Genomic DNA, 22,207 nt, shown 5'->3' with positions numbered 1-22,207 from the left:
TTTCTATTGTCGTGTTAAATTAATATCCTTCCATCTTCGTCGTAGTTTTCCATGAATCTTTTCTGTAGATTACTTTTCTAACCGAGCAGATATAACTCTGATAACTTTATCTAAAGTCTTTTAGAATGCTTTTCATGGTTTATTCCAATATATTAAAATTTCTGCCCACGGTAACATTCTCCTCTTATTAATATATGATTTTTTTTCTTCTCTCTAGTTTTCATTTTCGAACTTATTCGTTTTTTTACTCTTTTACTCTTTACTTACGTTTTTGGTAAATTATTATCTTATTTGATTTATTTGGTTTGCCTCGTCAAAGACTATAGGCAGATTCTATGAGCAAACCATAGTGCCAGCAGAGCATCTATTCTGTGAATATCATGTTCATTTCATGTAAAGGTTTGGGTACATCGAAGAAATAATGCTAACATCTTGGAAAGTGAGACATAAAATTCCATAAGAAAAGCATTCTTTGGGAGAAGTCTACATATTTTTCTGGCAGAGCAACGAGATGCAGTCATACACAAATTGTATTTTTAGGTATAGAGGCAGAGCAGTTGAAGAGTAAAACGACTTCAAACAATCTTCAATGTTCATCTTATCTGATTTATCTTCTTTTTTAATAAAAAATCTGCCAACTCTTACTGAGTCTATCAAAACTATCGTCTTTATTTCTAACTTTGCTTTTCTCTGTTTTCCAATACGTTGACCATTTTAGGTCCGCCAAGGAAAAATGTTCAGTGAAGCAATATCGCACTAAAATATTTGCAGGTCACCTCGTGGATTATGCTTATTATCAACTGCGATAAGATTATAACACATGAGTTAGTTCTACTGATTAGAATTCTGTTAGATTTTTGAAATTATTGTTTCAAGGATTTATTCTTCAATATTTTCTCATACTTTCAACATAGTAAGGTTTATACAGAAAAATATAACGGACTATATATCAATCGATTTAGGATAATGGATACGTTAACAGTGGAAACAAAAAAAGGAAATCCAAATTCGTGGACCCGATTTCAACAATATTTTAATGATTACTGCGAACATTCTAGTATTATTGGATTTAATTATTTGGCTGAGAAACGATCGAAAGGAGAAAGGTAAGTTATACAAACTGTTTCACTCTCATTCACTTGAACACATTTATGAGTGTCTTTTATTAAAATTAATGTGTCAGCTTCTCCATTCATTGACACAATATTATAATTTAATATTAGTATATATATATATATATATATATATATATATATATATATATATATATATATATATATATATATATATATATATATATATATATGTATGTATGTATGACTTAAAAGATCTAATGTGTTTTTTGATTTTGGGGATACTCAGTGTTTACAGCTGACGGTAGTTAGAAAGTGACGAAGTTATTGGAAAAACTATAGTAGTTTGAGCATCAAGTGTAGATATGATGGCCTTATCACAATCATGCATTGCGCAAATATATTTTTTTCTACATTTCGCTAGTTCTTGGCATTAATTAATTATAGTTTGGAAAAACTAAAAAATATGTTTCAAGACATAATCAATAATTCTTGGAAAAAGAAAAATAACTGATAAAAGCATGAATATTTTTAAACATTTTAAAAAAACTTTTGTAAGCAGTCTAGGGACTGCCCAATGATTTTTTCGATACTAAGAATTATACATTGAGAATGACTTCCGTTTCTATTATTCCTTTCTTTTCTCATTTTCTTAAAAAGCTTTCTGCGGTAAGATGGTGGTAGTGTTTCTATGATTGAAATATAAATGTAGTACGTGTTTCTAAAATAGCTTATTATTTTTACGTTCCCGAAAATTACAACAAAATTAGAGCTTCCCTTTACTACATTTCAAAGTATCTCATTTACGAAATTTAAGACTATAGTAATTTGTTATACTTTTTATTACTCTCATTCCAAAACCTATAGTTAGTTTAAAAGTGCGATAGAAAGCACCCCAAGCTTATAAGGTACCTGGGTCAAATCTGGCCACCTTAAAGCCTGGATTTTATATTTTTCAACTTTTTAAAAATTTAAACATGTCAAATTTATGTCATTCTTTAATGTATTTATCTAGATTTAATATAATATTAAAATATTCATACTTTACATACTTTCATTTAGCATTTTACTTCGCAGCTGCCCTCAGAGTAATTTGGGCAACATGTAAGAAGTACATAGTATGTATTAAGCCATTGCCATGGAAAAATTAATAAATCCAAAAATGATTTTAGCCATAATTGTAGTGTTAATATTATAAGCGCCATCTAGCGAGCCTATTCTGTATCTATTTCAAGATTTTTTTAAGGTATAACATAGCCTAACGCTAACACCTTATCTCGCATGCCACATCTTGATTCGACCAAATTTCTGCTGATGGTACTTTTTCAATTCGCTTAACAATTGAAAGTAGACTGTCATAATTGTCACGGGTTTTATTTTGCGAATTTATTTTTCAAATTTTCAGTGAACTGATAAAATAACTTTTTGTTCATTTAAAAGTAAGTATTAAATTACTGGTGATATACATTTCATAAATGAAAACCACTTCTAATAGCGATTGTGCAAATATAATGGAATTAATGAAGACGTTACACAATATTTAAGATTAAAGAGGGTTTTCAGTGATAAAATACATTTTTATCAATTTTGGAGTAAGTATTATACTTTTTTATTAAAAAAAAATAACTCTAGAGCAGTGTTTCCCAACCTGCGGTCCGCGGTGTCATCTTTGGACCATACATAAATGCTAATTTCTCGTATCGTTACGCTTACTTAGCACGGCAAACGTGGGCCAATGTACGGTGAGCAAGACCAAATGAATGAAAATGATGTGTGTGAGTGAAATAAGTGCTTGCCAGCGCTGGGCCGTGACTCTTCCCCCCAGCGCACAGCCCTGTTCGTAAACTACGCATGCACTCGCCGCCCGCGATTTGTGCAATTGTATTGTCTTGCGTTGCGTTTGAGATTAGAATAATTAAATTACGTTGTGCAAGTTATTGTGACCTGTGACAATGAAACGCTGGTTAAAACCAAAAGACTTCGCTTTGGACGAAGTAAATAAAAAACCTTTGACTTCAAATGTTAAACGTCGTAAAAAGTTTCACAATTAATACTTAGCAAGTACAATTTAAACGGGGAAGACAGACTTCAGTGCGTCATATGCTACGAAGTTTTGTCGAATGATTTGATGAAACCGGCCAAACTCCGACGTCATTTAAAAACAAAATATCGTGAGTAATCAAAAGCTTTTTTCAAAGTTAAAGCTTCGCTATTAGAACAAAGCAAAAATATAATGATAAAGACTGCTACTGGGACCAATAATGTAAGTGCTGTATTAGTGTCTTACCTTGCTAGTTGCAAAGTTGCAAAGTGGTGAGCCCCAAACTTAATTTTACCGTGCGCTAAGATTTTCTGCTATGTTAGGCGAATTTTTTTTGCTGTTTATTTGATTAAGGGGATCCGTGAAAACTGTGGCTAAAAAGGTTGGAAAACGCTGCTCTAGAGGATTATCTAGCATTTTCTAACAAAACAGGGGACTACATTAGTATGCAGTGAAAGTTTATAGTCTAGGCTCTTTAACGATTGATGACATCTACCTAATTAGCTTTTAATTTTATTTTAGGAATCTCAAATAATGCAAAAAAAACGGTATAATCTTTCTCAATACTCAAAAAGAGCTAAAAAACTAAAGTTAGTTCGATCTCAGGAATCCAATGAGGGTCGAGAAACGAGACTTGCTATGGTTAGAGAACACCAAGCTTTACATCGTTCTTTAGAAACCCTTATCAAAAGGGAATGTTGACAAAACACAGATCGTGAGCCCCATGTTAATTCACGCTCCGCGGAAACGGCCACACAAAGAAATATCCGATTGAACAATGATCTTGAGCGGTAAACGCGGGCGTTTATACCAAGAATCCCTCTAATCCCAAACAACTTTACATTTCATTTCAAACGAGTTCATTTCCCGGTTAGTGTTTGTTATGCAACGATTAACAACAAAACACTGGGTCAGACTCTACGCGTTTCAGGGGTGGACCTTGGTGTAAGGTGCTTCTCACACGGTCAACTATACGTTGATCTCTCCCGACTGAGTGAAGCAAATAAATTATTTGTATACATCCCGTCTAACCAAACGTTCAAGGTTGTATATAGAGGCATTGGAGGTACTTATTAAATAACTTTTTTTTGTTTATGTTGTAAGTGTAATTTTTGTTCAATATATTGATCTGTTTATATCAAATATTGATTTTATTTATCCTTAGTCATACATAAATAATAGAGTTTATAAAAATAAATCCTTATTCACGTGAATTATTATTTACGTGAACGAAGCCGCGGGCACAGCGATAAAGTTGCAATAAGAGGTATCAAAATTTTTACGCTTATGAATTTTTTACAAGAAATTAACGAAATTCAATCATAACCACTAAAATTTTGAGCGAAACTATTCTTCTGCGGGCATTAATAATTACGGTTAGATAATTTATGATGAAAAACTGTAAATAAATATTGGAACAACCATACAATTATATTAGACCTTGGAACGACGGAAGAATATAATTAGGGCAATCTGGCGTAATATACTAAGTTATCGATAAACGTTGATTAAAAATCTAATTCAATTTGCCAAATTGATATCTTGAAAACTTGAATTGCAGTAGCTACAATTTTCTGTTTTTTATTTCTAGATAATCTACAATACTAATTTTTTGCTCAAAATGGAATATAAAATTCAACAACTGCTGATCATATTTTTGCATTAAGCATTTTTATCTACAGGCTGTTACAGGTATATTCGACCGATAACGCTCTACCACCGAGAGAACTCAATAAATGATTCATTTTGATACGAACCCTAGTTACTAATATATAGGTGTTGCCAAATTTGCCATAAATCAAGAACACCTTCGAATTTTTTTTTTCATATTTGCTGACCAATATATTCATTATTAATGTAATATTTTGACAAAATGTAATCAGTTGCCAATACACTTGTTAGATTGTCATTGAAAAACGTGACTTTGAGAATTAATCTGGATGGGATTGAAAGATTTCTGCCGCAGCTTGAATTCTAGCTATTAGATCTTGTTCAGATTCGATGATTGTTTCCAACACTAAGGACTTCATTCAAAAAAATATATAGGATTTAAGTCAGGTGATTCTGGAGTCCAACAATTGGGTCCATCCCGACCAATCCATTTTTCTAAAACGTTTGTTCAAGTAATTTCTTGCTGCTGCAGCAAAATGAACAGGTGCCCCATCGTATTGAAGAGGAAATATTGAATAATATTTTTGAAAGGCCATCTCTAAGTACTGGAACTGTAGGTCGCGTCCATTCTATTGTATGGAAATTTTTAAAAGAACGAATGTTACATCTATACAAATTGGCCAGAGTTCAAGAATTAGAACCTAGAGATTTGCCAGGTGCATATGGAATTTTCAAACTGGTATTTACAAGTGTGTGAAAATCAAAATTTTCCAAAATATGTGTTGTATATCGACGAGGCTAGATTTACTAGGAAAATAATTTTCAACTATAGAAATAATTTCGTTTGGGATGAAAATCCGTACTTTATTCGTGAAATGGGATTTCAGCATAAATATTCTGTTAATGTGTGGGTGGATATGGTTGGAGATTGCTTAATCGGGCCTTACATTTTACCAAATAAATTAAATGCAGCAATTTATACGCGCTTTCTGGAAGAAATGTTGGATAATGTTCCGTTAAATATTAGACAACATACGTGGAGCATCTGTTCATTTTGCTGCAACGGCAAGAAATTACTTAAACAGACGTTTTAGAGAACAATGGATTGGTCGAGGTGGACCCAATTGTTGCCCTTAAAGATCACCTGACTTGATTCCTATCGGTTTTTTATATGGGGCTAGATGAAGTCCTTAGTGTGCGAAAGAATTATCGAATATCTAATAGCTAAAATTTAAGCTGCCTCAGAAATCATTCAACAATGGCAATGTAAGAAGTGTATTGAAGTAAGCGATCAACAGTTTGAACAATTGAAATTATGAAGGATTTTCATTTGTTCTGAACTCATTATTCGAATAATTGATTAATTTGTAAATTACTCACATGCTTGTAGACTTTTATTGGCAAATTTCTACAACATCGTTCATTTTAGCTCCATAAAAGGTAATTAGTTTTTTAACTAAAAATTATTAGGCAATTTAAAACAGAATTTAAAAAAAGAATTTGCTCCAGTGGCGTAAAAATAGGGGGATAAAAGTTTGTTTATGTCAAAATATTACAATATTATTGGTCACCAAATTTGAAAAAAAAAATTCAAAGGCGCCCTTGATTAATGGCAAATTTTTGATTTTGATTTAAAATTTTGCACATATTCCTAAATTAAAATGAATCATTTATTGAGATCTCTCTGTGGTAGAGCGTTGTCGGTCGTACATAGAAACACCCTGTATGTCTTTTCCTATCGTTGATATGTTCCATATATTGTTTATCAGTATTTGATTCGGTTATTGGTTATAATCGATGGTCGTGATTTGAATATTATTAATTTAAAAATTAATACCAAAATTAATACACTAACTAGTGTAGACTAGTTTCGAATTCTTGTTGGTTTGCTCTAATTTCTCGATTTTCTCTTTCGTTATCTTTATTTTCTACAATATACTGTCCAGTTTTCAGGTTCAGGATCAGAAATAGGTTGTATAGACAACGGAAGTAACCCTTGTCATTTAGGGTTTCAGGGATTAAAATTCAGCCCTCTGTTAATTAAAATTGATATGGATTTTCATAGAATTTAAACAAAAACTATAAATAATTGGGTGCAGATGATAAACTTTATTTGAAAAGTCACATATCACTAATATTTATATATTAGACTATTCAGTTAATTCGTAGAGCTATTAATTAGTACGACAGTAGTTGATTCTAGGTCGACTGTCCCCTGCTATCGATTATATATTTGACCCAAGTTGACTGACAGTACTTGTGAGGGAACGGTTTCATTCCCGTCTCGTTATGAATTATACGATTATAGCGTACATAATATGTATGTTAAAAGGTCATACAATATTTTAAATCGTATCCATATCGCATCAGATTAGTGGAATGTGTGCCTTTATCTTCAAAAATTAAATCGCATCAGCTTAATTGAAAAGACTTTCCCTAAGAGCTCCCTAGCGACTGCGCGCTCTTTATAACTGCCTGGCATTTTTTGTCTGCTATTTTACATATAGCTTTTTGATATAATAAATATAAAAATCCATAAAGTGATATTAGCATATTGCTTTTCTCATAATTTATACCGATATGTCTTATAAAAATTTTAATATCGAAATTTAATCCATTTGATCGTCCCTACGCGTATAGGGCCACGGGCCAAGATGGCAAACAACGCGATTTCAACTTCACTACAATAAAGGATACTTTCAAAGTGAATGAATGCTAAAATGTTTCAGAATATTATGGATCATATTAATCATCATAGCGACATCATTATCGATCTATTTCATAAAGGAACAATATGATAAATATGACGAAAATCCATTTATCGTCAGTTTAGCAACAAGAGAGACGCCGATTTTTGAAATACCATTTCCAGCTGTTACAATATGTCCTTTTACCAAAGTAGGTAGAGCTCTATTTAATTACACGGAAGTTATTCATCGACTTTGGGATAATATCTCTATTTCTGATTATGAGTAAGTAGAAAAATGTGAAATTTTTAATAATTATTATTTTATTCTTTGACGTAAAAGTACACTTTTACTTCATACTACAATAATCATTAGTTTATCATCAAGTTATTTTCGTGAGTTATGTTGAAGGTGGAAAAAGAAACCGCTGCAAATTTTTTTGGATTATTTTTCATTAGTTTGCAGAACAACATAAAGTGGTGTCTCTAATCTATTCGATAAATTGATAATGAGTTCCCAAAATCATTTTCGTCTCCGGTGTCTTCGAAGTAACTCAGTCAACTGAAGTGTTACCTCCTCGGAATCCATTTTGTTATTGAGTGTATTGTGCGCTACAAACACGCGGCGAGAATGTTGCATTTCTGCCAAGCGTTCACGACGTCCTCGCAGCGTGTTCGCGCCCGTTCGCAAACCGCTAGTATTAGAATGTTGGGTGTTATGCTTTTATAATACCTTGTAGTAGATATATTCAAATACTCTCTTTTTGAAATAGTACAATTGCTTCAATTTATGATCCTTCTTCTTTCCTGATTGCAGTAAATTGTAGTTACATTCCACATCAGGAGCAAATGAGTGGAAGAATTTTTTCTCACAGTTCATGTCGAATTTTGATTCCGCTTACATAAGAAATATTACATTGTAAATATATTACATACATAAATAATTTCAGGACCCAAACTGCGCAATATATGACTATGGTGTGTGATGAAGAAAACATGGATGATGTTGAAGATTATATTCCGGATATTTTACATTTCAATGAAACATTTTACGAGAGGCTTCAAGAGGTATATTATTCTAATTTAGTAACAGCTGTTAATAGTATCTCGTAATCTTTACTTTTTTACGTATAAAGAACATATTCTAAATTGTAAATATCCAAACCGGCAACCCCTCCTCCCCCTAATAATCATATATGGTGTCAGAAACTTAAAATTTCTGGCCGTTAATTCGCACATGCAGTTGAGAAGCCTTCTACACTATATCTCTACCAAATCATACCGTCAAAATTACAACACACAACCAACAAATACTTACCGAAAGTTGATAAGGCAGAAAAAAGATGGAATGGTTCACCACATCTATCAAACCAAAGAACATGCCTACAGAATGGTAATGAGACATATTTATCACTCTATACCTATATCAGATATTCAATTTTAATCTTATTTTATAATTGCGTATTATTTACATCATTTTGGAAGAAATGTTATTCAAGGACACACTTAACTGCCCGGCGGAAATAAGAAAAATCGTGCAGTTGGTCCTGGTAATGAGACATATTTATCAGTCTATACCTATATCAGATATTCAATTTTAATCTTATTTTATAATTGCGTATTATTTACATCATTTTGGAAGAAATGTTATTCAAGGACACACTTAACTGCCCGGCGGAAATAAGAAAAATCGTGCAGTTTCTTAAAGCCACCAAGCTGTATAGGAAAATATAATTTAATTTATGCATTGTAATAGATTTTGGTGCAGTCCTGAATTTAACTTATGATTGTTTTTGTGTGCCAATGACCAGCGCTGTCGAGGAACATTAAACTGAAATAAAAAAAAAATTAAATTAAACTATTTATCACGTTCACCGTTCAACAATCATTGGCTACCATAGTAATATAAAGATTTCTCAAATTCATTTTAGAATCCATATGTTTTAGATCACGATAATTGAGTCTAAGCTCATAATTTTCATTCTATATTGTAGTTACCCTGATTATAGAAAGAATACCTTCCGAAAGCTTGGAATTATAGTTAATGAAGAGTTCTCATTTCCAAATTTGCTACAATTCCCAAAATTTTTAAATTTATTGAATATCACACGCCCACTATTTTCTTACTTAATCAATAATAGTAAAATGCCAACATTTCACTGTCCTGTGCGTAGAGTAAGGCAGTGTTCAACGTCTCTAAAGTTTTAATAATCATTTTATTGTCTTAAGTTATTCTAGATGCTGTTCTTCTTAAATGAATACTAAGAAAATAATTATTAAAAAAGGATATAAGTAATATTGTTGAATTTTTCCTTGAGTTATGTATTTTTCATCAATCTCAACACGTTAAGCGGACACTATAGTCTTGATAGGTGTAAATGATTTGGACCCTCTCTCTAAATTAAATCAATTATCAAATAAATAAAAGTTCTTCTGAGAATCCATTTTTACCTATAGCAAAAAAATCTGTCAAAATGCACAGCACAGCACTGTAGAAGAGTTAATTTTAGTATGGCATAAGGCCGCTATCCCGATTAGACTTTTGAAATATTGCATTGATAAGCTAGATAAGTTACATACTGAATGACTTCTGTTAGAAAAAAAATGAAAGAAGAACATCTGATGCCCAAAAAAACATGAAACGGTATTTCAAGAGCAGATAGATGGTCTATTTGACATCAGGAAATAAAAAATATAACAAGAAACAATTCTTCAAAGTAAAATTACAGACCAAAAAAAAAGAGACTTGAAAAAGTAAAGGGCACGGCTTCCCTTCGCTGGCATACCAATCAGTAACTATTTTAAATTTAAATGAGGAATCAGCAGATCATTCTGATTCAGATGAAATAACATTCAAAGATTTATATACGCAGGCTTCAATGTTAACTTAAAAAGAAGGGATACTTTATTATAAACATAGCGGAATATATTTTGGTGCTTATTATTACTTTTCCTAAACAACTTTAAATTGGTATGATTTTGGAAAGCAGTCAATCCAATTTAGGACGTATATTCCCTATATTTCTAGTTAGATCCTACAGAGACTTTGATGGAATCTTCTACTTGCAAATTTATGGGAGAGGAGTTTGAATGCTTGGACAATTTTTCGCCAATAATATTGGATGGAGGGATATGCTATACTTTCAATATGTTGAACAGAGACGAAATTTTCAAACCTCATGTGTAAGTATCCATCAAATTAAGTAGATAGATTGAAGTAGCAGGTTCGCAAGCGATCACTACACTTAAGTTAAGATCGACCCACTCTGATACCACGAGAAATTCTGTATTGAACTGGTATGTCTTGAAAAACTAACACTAACGGACATAAGCTAACTTTGATTAAAATATTATTAATAATACACTTGTTCGTTGAATTTCTCGAAATAATTATCAACATTCATTTTTAGATTTCAATATGAGAATTTCCATACCAGTAAATTTACCACCGACTGGACTAATGATGATGGGTATCCTAAAGGGTCTGGTCAAAAAACATATCCAAAAAGAGCTTTACAAGCAGGCGCCGACAATTCCTTTGAACTTACATTATTAGCATTTATTGATGATATAGACTATCTTTGTTCAACTGATATTGGATATAGTGTGAGTAAATTTATACAGAGTAATATTATTTCCATACGCCGCATTAATTTGATACAGTTAGCTATGTCACATTCAAGATTGAGGTTATATTTCTATTTCTTTTGCACTCCAGTTCGGTTCTACGTCTCCATTATCTCCCAACACTACATCTAAACATTTTTCTTTGGCCTCCCTCTCCTTTCACCTCCTTCCCCTTCTGCAATGGCTCTTTTTAAAAATCTATTCCTTGGTATCTTTTTAGTGTGCCTCAATTCCCTTACTGTTCTATATTTTATTTAACTTGTTAATGATGGGTATTTATACCACCTACATTCAGTATTAAAACAATATACTTTGTTCTCTCTTGCTTTTGTCGATAAATGTGGATAAATCATGCATTATTCAAATAATTGAAAATATATTTATTCTAAGTTCGTATTACTAGATGATATTTATTACTGTGTCTATTATTTATATAATATACACTTCATACGAGGGTTATTACTTAAGTTTTATGATATGGCTACACTGATGTGAATATGTCAAAGTTCGGCATTTTTAATAATGAACGTACTCAGAACATGTTGTTATACAAGTGCTATATGAGTTGTTTACAGATACTTGAAACATTCATCTTGGTCAAAAAATGGAAATAAACATTTTCATGCGATAATTTTATATAACTTTCGACGTAGAGTAAACCAACAGGAGTGTGCCAATCAACTTGTTTCGAATGTGGGTGATGAAGCACCATCTCAAGCTACCGTGATTTTTCGAATTCAATCGTGTTCGCACTTCGCTATAGGATGAATTTTGTGAAGGTCGTCCAAAATCAATGCTGTGCATAAACTGATATTGCAAAATCGTCATGTAACATGTCGTGAAATTGAGGCATACTTGGGTATTAGTTCAACTCGCATACATCCAATATTGCATAAACATTTAGCTGTCAAAAACATTTGATCGCTTTGAATTGCATAATTTGAAAATCGCTCAAAAGAAGCTCATGAGATTTGCTTTAGTGCAGCTGGAAACTACATACCACCTATACTTATCTTTCCAAGAAAAAAGATTTATGATAAATTCACAAGCTGGTGCTTGGGACACATGTAGTGAGCTGGATTACTTTCGAGCTGTTCCTCCAATAGTTCAAGAGATTTGTGATTTTAAGTAAAGCATCTAAAGAGAGATTCGTGCTTCTTTTACTGGATAGGCACAGCACCTACACTCAGAATATTGACCTAATCAATGAAGTTAGAGCTCATGGTGTTATAATCTTGTGTTTTCCTCCACACACAACACACTATAAGTAGCTGATGCGTTCATGCGACCATTGAGCGTTTATTATGAACAAGCCGTTATAGCCTGGCTGCGTTTTACCCCTTTACTAATCGTTACTATCGTAAAGTCGCTGAAGTATTGGGAATGATTTTCTTTTTCAAGCAGCCTCCATGTCTACAGCAGTAGATGGATTTTGCCCCTACTTTGACAACCGAGATCCAGTTTATTAACGGTCAAACTTCCACAAACCAAGAAGTATGTCAAGATATAAGCAATGTGACTACAGCCCACCTTGACTCGAGCGTTGCTGAATAAAGACTGGTCGATTTGAGGAGATAAAAAAATCGATTGTATGCGCAACTCCAGCTACTAAACTGTTTATTTGCGTAGAAATCACGGAAAGTACAAAACTCGACTAAACAGTTGTATGTATGCGCTAGCCCTTAGTCGAACAGTTATCGACTTGGCTGTCTGCGTACTCTCATTTTATTCTATAGACTTTCGACAAACAATAAAACAGTTGTGCGATTTAGAGTTGTATGTATGCGCCAAGCTTGCGTTGCCGATAATATTCTCTGAAGAGTCGCTAGCGATCGACTGTGCATACGGGTGTAATAATTTCGTTTTATTATCTTTTTCTCGTTAACTGAGTAAATATAAACCCTTTTCTCTTACTGTCTTTTAAAAAAAATCGTAATCCCTCTTGGAAACTTCTTTGACGTTTTTCATATTATAGATTACAGTCCACACACCAAATGATGTCCCTATTACTAAAAAGGACTACTTTATATTACCTTTGGGAAGCACAACGAGAGTCATAGTTACACCGAACATAATGTCAACATCAGCTACAGTTAAAGCATATAAGACAGAAGCTAGAAAGTGTTACTTTTCCGATGAAAGATATTTGCAGTATTTCACATCTTATACCCAAGGAAATTGTTTTCTGGAATGTTTAACGAATTATACGTTACAGAAGTGCGGATGCGTTAATTTTTATATGCCTCGTAAGTTGATTTTATTATCGCATTACTATTGAATTGGAATTACATGATTTTTGAAAGGGCTGAGGGCGAGGTTTAAATATATTACTTATTATATTTTCAGATACTAAAGATACACCAATCTGTGGTAATTATCAGAGAAATTGTTCACAAGATGCGGATAGTAAGTATTTATTAGGCTAGAATTAAATCATAAAGTCATAATATTGTACTGGGTCATTCCCACTAACCATGGGATGTACACGGGAGCTCATGTTGGGAGGGGCACGTGACTGGTATCTAACGTTTCCTTTGTTCATAGCATTTACATTTCAGTCATTGAGATGGAGCTGTGGACGCTAGACCAACGCTTGTACGCTTATGATATTTTTGTGCGAAATGACGAATCCGTAATGCTATTCAGCGAGATTTCCGCCGTCAGTTTAATATCCATCGTATTATTAACTAACTTAACTTAACTCTTTAACATCGTCCTTGCACTCTCAAAACATGTGCCAGACATTTTTAGGTTAGAATTGATTATTTCGCGTTTTTCGAAATATTTCTAACACTTATTCAGCAGATTTCATTTTTATCAAGTGGATATCTGGAGTTCTAAGTTTCACTTTAAATTCAAGTATAAACTGTGTTTTTTAACTAAGAAAATTTTAGCATGCACTTTATGTAAACAAAAGTGAAAAATTTTGAAATTTTCAATCGTAATGTAAGTGTCCCTTCTCGTAACACAATATTGCGATGGGTAAACAACCTTCGAATATGTGAATCAATATTGAAAAAAACCACCGGGTCCCCAACGAACTGCTAGCACTCCGTGAATATTTAATGAGTAAGGGAAGCCCATTTTCATCTGAATGGCTTCGTCAACAAACAAAATTGCCGTTGGGCAGAAAGAAACCCACATCAGCTACACTTGAGACCACTTCATAGCTCAAAGGTGACTGTCTGGTGAGCAGTAGGAAAGGTTGGTCTTGTTAGACCATATTTTTTTGAAGAAAATGACGCTACTGTAACTGTAACAGTTGATTGTTACATTGCAATGTTGAATACGTTTCTCATCCCCGAGTTGCGAAACCGAGGAATTGATTTTAAATGGGGATGGGGCCACAGCGCCCACAGCGAGGGCAACAATGGCTATTCTCCGTGATTTGTTGCCGGGACGGATCGTTTCCAGATTCGGCGACATTCCTTGACCCCCTCGGTCCCCCGACTTGAGTAGTTGAGGGCTTTCTGGAATCGCATTTGTACAACAATAAAGCGCGTACTTTGGAGGACCTAAAGATCGCAATTTATCGACACGTCACCCAGATTGATGAAGACAGGCTGCAAAGAATTGAGGCCAGTTAATAAGAGAGTAAGTAACAATAGGCCCCATTTTTTAAGACGTATTAGAATATCAAAAATGAAATCTTTCGTAAAAAAGTCAAACTGTGATTCATGCCATTATGCCACTGGGATCTGAGAAAACTAATACTGCGATGATATAACAGACAAAAGAGGCAGTGGAAAGTCATGGTGCAGTTCTAGCACTATTTTCTTCTATCAAAGTACTGCACCGATGCGGTGAGAAAAACAGTAAATACCAGAATGGAAGAAATATTCAATAACTAAAGCACGATCGAACTAAAAATACAAACAAAAAGAGTAGATTACCTTTTCGATGAGCAATCTAGGTCAACACAGAATCTTCCACAGCCGAATGAAATGTGTAAACTGCAGCAACGAATAGCAATAGACGGGAACTTCTTACTCTCAAAAAAATCCAACTGAAAGAGGGAGTTATAGTCCAAAATGAAAGAGTATACTAGAAAGAACAGGTCGGAGTATGAAGAAAATTAATTGAATGAATTTACGAAAGAATGGTATAAAACAAAAAAACCATTGATCGATCAAGAAGGAAAATTCCTGCATCCAAGCCCTGACATGTTGATGGGGATGCACAATATACTATCAACTACCGTAGATCTTATTGCCACTAACCACAGAATGGACACCAAGGTCATGAAAGTCATGTCACTAAGTTCTAGCGATGACTCCATGACTTTATATATGAGTGTATCCCTAGAGACAAACAAATTAGCCACGTTTATGAAAGCGTTTAAGAATATCAACAATGAATTCTTTCGTAAAAAAGTCAAATTCCGATGCATCTTCTTTGCCGTTGTACCACTGTGACCTCCGACAAATGATACCCCGATGATGTAACAGACAAAAGGAAAAGTGATAGTACATATAACTGCTGTTACCCTTCTGGATTTTCAAAGATTTCTTCCAATTTAAAAGACGTCCATGGTTTTACTTGTAGCCCGTGTTTAGCCAAGTTTATGAAAGCGTTTAAGAATATCAACAATGAATTCTTTCGTAAAAAAGTCAAATTCTGATGCATCTTCTTTGCCGTTGTACCACTGTAACCTCCGACAAATGATACCCCGATGATGTAACAGGCAAAAGGAAAAGCGAAAAGTGATAGTACATATAACTGCTGCTACCCTTCTGGGTTTTCAAAGATTTCTTCCAATTTAAAAGACGTCCATGGTTTTACTTGTAGCCCGTGTTTAGCCAAGTTTATGAAAGCGTTTAAGAATATCAACAATGAATTCTTTCGTAAAAAAGTCAAATTCCGATGCATCTTCTTTGCCGTTGTACCACTGTGACTTCCGACAAATGATACCCCGATTATGTAACAGGCAAAAGGAAAAGCGAAAAGTGATAATACATATAACTGCTGCTACCCTTCTGGGTTTTCAAAGATTTCTTCCAATTTAAAAGACATCCATGGTTTTACTTGTAGCCCGTGTTTAGCCAAGTTTATGAAAGCGTTTAAGAATATCAACAATGAATTCTTTCGTAAAAAAGTCAAATTCTGATGCATCTTCTTTGCCGTTGTACCACTGTAACCTCCGACAAATGATACCCCGATGATGTAACAGACAAAAGGAAAAGTGATAGTACATATAACTGCTGCTACCCTTCTGGATTTTCAAAGATTTCTTCCAATTTAAAAGAAGTCCATGGTTTTACTTGTAGCCCGTGTTTAGCCACGTTTATGAAAGCGTTTAAGAATATCAACAATGAATTCTTTCGTAAAAAAGTCAAATTCTGATGCACCTTCTTTGCCGTTGTACCACTATGACTTCCGACAAATGATACCCCGATTATGTAACAGGCAAAAGGAAAATCGAAAAGTGATAGTACATATAACTGCTGCTACCCTTCTGGGTTTTCAAAGATTTCTTCCAATTTAAAAGACGTCCATGGTTTTACTTGTAGCCCGTGTTTAGCCAAGTTTATGAAAGCGTTTAAGAATATCAACAATGAATTCTTTCGTAAAAAAGTCAAATTCCGATGCATCTTCTTTGCCGTTGTACCACTGTGACTTCCGACAAATGATACCCCGATTATGTAACAGGCAAAAGGAAAAGCGAAAAGTGATAATACATATAACTGCTGCTACCCTTCTGGGTTTTCAAAGATTTCTTCCAATTTAAAAGACGTCCATGGTTTTACTTGTAGCCCGTGTTTAGCCAAGTTTATGAAAGCGTTTAAGAATATCAACAATGAATTCTTTCGTAAAAAAGTCAAATTCTGATGCATCTTCTTTGCCGTTGTACCACTGTAACCTCCGACAAATGATACCCCGATTATGTAACAGGCAAAAGGAAAATCGAAAAGTGATAGTACATATAACTGCTGCTACCCTTCTGGGTTTTCAAAGATTTCTTCCAATTTAAAAGACGTCCATGGTTTTACTTGTAGCCCGTGTTTAGCCAAGTTTATGAAAGCGTTTAAGAATATCAACAATGAATTCTTTCGTAAAAAAGTCAAATTCCGATGCATCTTCTTTGCCGTTGTACCACTGTGACTTCCGACAAATGATACCCCGATTATGTAACAGGCAAAAGGAAAAGCGAAAAGTGATAATACATATAACTGCTGCTACCCTTCTGGGTTTTCAAAGATTTCTTCCAATTTAAAAGACGTCCATGGTTTTACTTGTAGCCCGTGTTTAGACAAGTTTATGAAAGCGTTTAAGAATATCAACAATGAATTCTTTCGTAAAAAAGTCAAATTCCGATGCATCTTCTTTGCCGTTGTACCACTGTGACCTCCGACAAATGATACCCCGATGATGTAACAGGCAAAAGGAAAAGTGATAGTACATATAACTGCTGCTACCCTTCTGGATTTTCAAAGATTTCTTCCAATTTAAAAGACCTCCATGGTTTTACTTGTAGCCCGTGTTTAATAAAATTTTTATTGTTCTTTGCTGCACGGAGGCGAAGAGATCAATAACTTATTTTAATTTATCAATACCCTGGTCAACACGACCACGCGCGCATGCAATCGATCTTCCCTCTCCCTCTTCTAACAGTGGCAACCACAGTCATGTAGTAGTAGAGGGTAAATAGTTTACCTTCATTCTCTGAACACGATAACTTGGTTATCGAAACGCACGCCAGACACTGTAATTGTTAGTGTTGGTGTAGTACTAGCGTAAACAATGTTCACTAATAACTCTCTTTTGAGCAACGCATAAATATAAAGCTTCTCGTCGGTAATGACGTGAAACTAGACGAAATTAGCCGCTTGCCCAGTTCTGTCAGGCGCATATCTGTTGTCTTCACTCCAGTGTGACTGGTAATGAAAATTATCAGAATGATCAGTTGGGATTCAGAGAAATCTCAGAACGTTGGATTTTAAGATTACTAGATTTCGCATACCATAACTGATTCGAGCTCGTTTTGGAGAATAAGAAGGGTTTTTGCACAAAAATTGTCACCTTTGATAATTTGTATTTGGCGTGCTTAATACCACGCATATGCAGGTTCAGTGTTAGAAAGCGTCGGTGTAGTAAAGGTTTTGTTCTTGTTTGAAAGAAAATGTAAGTTATTGAATGTCAAATTATAGTAGTCTGATAGTTTCTTTTAAATGAATGTTCTACTAGAGCCTTTGTGATTCAAGTTACAAATTATTAGAATTACGAGGATAAGGCAGACATGACGCCAAGGGCGATCTGTAATCATAGCATGGGTCGCAGATAATCACTTTGTATATGTCAAGAATCCTATTGGGGTTGAAATCCATAGATTCTTCTGTGGATACTCAACAGCTGCACTAGAATTGATTCTAAATCTCCCACCTCTCCACGTGCGTGGAAGAAAAAAAATCACTTAGAATGTTCGGAGACGGAATCACCAAAGAAAAACGGTCCCTAAATAATGACCAAACCTCAGAATAATGCATAAAGATTAGAGAAAAAATATCCTTCAATACCAAGCTGTAGATGTGAATGAGATCATAACATACAAGAAATGAACAGAAATGCCATTAAATGGTATACGGACACACCAAGCATTTTTTAAGCAAAAATTTATGTAATTGAAAAATGTGCCCGGTTAAATCTAGAAAAGAACTATCGCAAACAGGAGATCATTATCCTTTCCGATAGCCTCCAATATCATGAAATCAAACTCGTTTGGGATTTTCTAAGAAAATTAATCGAGCTAGGCCTCCACAGCTACGGTGATTGGCATGAATCTAATATTAACTGAGAAACTCTGTATATAATGTGAATTAATCTTCCGGAAGAAGTCTGTATTATTAGTTAGCTTTAAGCTAAGACTTTCAGTAAATTATTTTTATCACAAATACTACATGAAGCTCCGTTTCAATAGATTTATTTTGTGGACAAAAGATTTGTTAAGCTTAGAATGAGTGTGTTATTTTACAATAAGTTCGAAAATTAATTAAAAAAAATGTTTAAGGGGAGCTCCAAACATTGGAATTGGATATTGAAATGGGTTTGAGAGAAAACTCACAAAGTTGTAGTTGTTATCCTCTCTGCAGTCAACTTATTTATCAAACAACTACTACCAGAACTCAATGGGGATGGAGAGAATTTATGAAAGCAAATAAAAAGTTTAAAAGGGATTTAAATATGTCAGATGATGTTCTCTACCAATTGTGAGTATTTTTTTTTTAAATTCTTTGTTAGTAATCGTTTTATCCTGAAATATTCACCTTTGTAAGAATAAATGTGGTACTTTCCCCAATAATTCGACACTTTATTCTGCATCGCAGAATACTTTGTCTTGACAGACCGTATGCGACAATATAGCAGGCGTCGGTCAATGTATCTTATCATACAGTAACATAATTTTTGGGCTTTTACATTTCCACTATGTGTGCCGAGCAGGAAGAAATAATCATTCTTATGATGAAAGGTTTCTGTGATTGTAGAAGAGCTTATGAAGAGGTAGCTCATTAATTAGATTATTTCAATCACAACCAAATTACCAAAACTGCGTAACTTTTAGAAGAAGTGAATTCTACTAAGAAACGGCATAAACTGATCGACCAAAGGCCGAAACTTATTGATAAAAACTCTTATGCAAACTTTTGTAGAAAATCTGTATATAACCGTTCTGCTCATCATTACAACATGATGTTTGTATAAGATCTGTCTGTAACTATTATACATAAAAATGCTGAAAATGTCTCATATTGCACGATCGACCTGTGACTATATGCCAAATAGTTGTAGATAGTAGTTTTTCATACCATGTGAAATATAATGTTTCAATATGTTATCGAAACTAAAGTTTATGGACGAGACAGCTTATTTACATTAGGTTTTTGAGAGACCTATTTATATTGTTTATGTGACTGTTTTTATAGAAACAATTTCTAGGAAAGCTTTTTTGTTTGTTCACGGCAAACTAGAAATTTCCAGGAATGGAAGATTCTAAAATGTGATGAAAGTGTATAAAACGAAGCTATTGCAGCCGTACTTTTATAGTGAATGAATGGAGATAGTGAAAAGTGAACGTCATATTTGAATGAATTGAATCTTATGTATCAGAGGACAGTTGAACATGTGACTGTTAAGAAAAATTAGTGTACGAGAAGATGGCCTTTATTTTTTCAGTTGGTAACCATAACAGGTATAAACAGTCAAATTTTATATAACCCCATACACATAGAGGATGGTCACAAATACAGAAGAGTTTTTCTAAAAGAATTGGCGATGTCTTTGATAAAACCACACCTTTCAGAAAGAGCTACTATAAGGACATTACCATTGGATATCCAACGTTTCCTAACTAAGTACAAACCTCCTCAAGAGGATCATGAGGAAGAGCCTCCAGCAAAAATACGAGGGAGGTGCTACTGTTGTGGAAGGAAGAAAAACAGGGTGACAACAATTTCTTGTCATACTTGTCACAAACCAGTATACAAAGAAAATGCGATAAGTATCATTACTTGTCCTAAGTGCAATAATATTGCCGATGATGAGGATTGTAGAGAGTAGTCCTTTGCATAAACTATTGAGGGTTTTTCTTTTGTTCTGAACTTGCTGTCCAGTTTTTAGTTAGAACATGTTTTGTTTCACAAATTTATGTTTTTGATAGCATTTTTATAATAATATTTTTTATTCAATAAACGGATATAGTGAGATGGGCCAGAACTAGAAGAAGAGCATGGAGAGATCATGTCAATAGAATGAACAATGATCGACTGGCGAAAATCGCAAAGGAAGAGAGACCCAATACAAGAAGACCGCCTGGAAGACCACCAAAGTGCTGGTATGAGAGCTGGTCCTCGCAGTCACAACTTAGGCTGCCTCTTTGAAAACACAAGTCACAGTCTTAAAATAAGAAGAAGAAGATTCAATAAACATTTATGAAACAACTCTAGCATTTTTTGAAAACATCTTTATTTTATCTGCTGTGTTTTGAGTACATTTTGGTGACGGTGTACAAAATACACCATCCGAGTACTAATGTTATATTTTAAGGCGCGAGTAGCTAAAGGTTAAGTTGGATTTTATTTGAGAAAGTTTTACCTATGAATCGAGTTATAATACCCTCATATCCAAAGTATTTCAAGTAAACATTTTTCGCACTGTCAACATTGGTATAGATTGTAAAGCTTGAACAGTAATGAGTTGCGGACCTATTCGATTTAAATTTATGACTAATTCCGCTCAATCCTTTTTAATCACTTTCTGTGTTCTCTTCATAACCCTGGTTTTTCCCAGGTAAAGAAATATTTTAGATGGTCATTTGAACTTACTTTCTTCTTCTTATCACCATTGGCTTGATTCTATTCACTAACAAACATTTTTTTATATACCAAGAAAATGGTATTCCATATTTGCACCTCCTTTGAGATTCTTATGTAATTTGCTCGCATTTTCTACTAAACACGTTCAGTCTAAATATATAGTGTAGTAAAAGTCAGAATAAAGCCTATCTTTGCAATGGTACTTTCTAATTTAATTAAATTTATTTAAGAATTTCTAACCTCTTGGATATTTATCTCCTAGTACTATATATACTAGATAATTCTGATAATTTTGATTTTTAATTGGTTTTCAGCGAATTTTCAAGATTGAAAATTTACTTCAAAGACGATAAATTCTTCTCGTATGAAAAAAGCGAAATGTATGGTTTATTTGATTTTATATCTAATTTCGGAGGACTATTAGGTCTATTTACAGGATTCTCTCTCCTAACTGTAGCTGAAATCATTTATTTTATGTCTGTTCGTATGTGGTGCAACAAAAAACTTTACAATGACATATCTGGTCCTCCTGAAAGAAGCTGAATATGAGAAAAAATAATTATGGAAGCCAGTAGAAAATTTCAAACTCTCAACAGACATAAGATGCAATTTGATAATCTTCAGTTTAACATTTAGAGCCTCAAAAATGTAATAAAATTAATGTTAATATATTTTTCAGCATCGAATTTATCTTATTATTTCCGAAGAAATCACATGACGCGACAATTATAAGGTAGGCAACTAATCGAAGACTTATTTTCCAATTTAGTTTTTTCTGCGGATTATTAGTCTCTATATGTATGGATTTCTGCAAAAATTTCTTGTGTTTTATCCTAATTTGTGCTACAAAATAAATGACATA

General features: G+C 33.7%; 1 protein-coding gene across 1 annotated transcript; it reads left to right on the top strand.

The window, feature by feature from the left end:
• The first annotated feature begins 815 nt into the window (after positions 1 to 815).
• Positions 816 to 22,031, top strand: LOC130449540 (pickpocket protein 28-like). The gene is made up of 9 exons (XM_056787427.1): positions 816 to 1,106; positions 7,455 to 7,697; positions 8,362 to 8,479; positions 10,440 to 10,594; positions 10,822 to 11,017; positions 13,014 to 13,284; positions 13,385 to 13,444; positions 19,044 to 19,242; positions 21,660 to 22,031. Exons 1-9 carry the CDS (start codon positions 967 to 969, stop codon positions 21,886 to 21,888), a joined length of 1,611 nt encoding a protein of 536 aa, XP_056643405.1. The 5' UTR covers positions 816 to 966; the 3' UTR covers positions 21,889 to 22,031.
• Positions 22,032 to 22,207: the final 176 nt, after the last annotated feature.

The sequence above is a fragment of the Diorhabda sublineata genome, chromosome 10, assembly GCF_026230105.1.
Source record: "Diorhabda sublineata isolate icDioSubl1.1 chromosome 10, icDioSubl1.1, whole genome shotgun sequence".
In the NCBI taxonomy this organism is placed as follows: Eukaryota; Metazoa; Arthropoda; class Insecta; order Coleoptera; family Chrysomelidae; genus Diorhabda; species Diorhabda sublineata.
Note: the sequence above shows the minus strand (reverse complement) of the source record. Positions and strands in the feature narration are given on the sequence as shown.

Coding starts and splice junctions, on each gene's coding strand:
- LOC130449540 (XM_056787427.1), top strand. CDS start 967: ATGGATACGTTAACAGTGGAAACAAAAAAAGGAAATCCAAATTCGTGG. Junction 7,698..8,361: donor ATCTCTATTTCTGATTATGA/GTAAGTAGAAAA, acceptor AAATAATTTCAG/GACCCAAACTGCGCAATATA. Junction 10,595..10,821: donor GAAATTTTCAAACCTCATGT/GTAAGTATCCAT, acceptor ATTCATTTTTAG/ATTTCAATATGAGAATTTCC.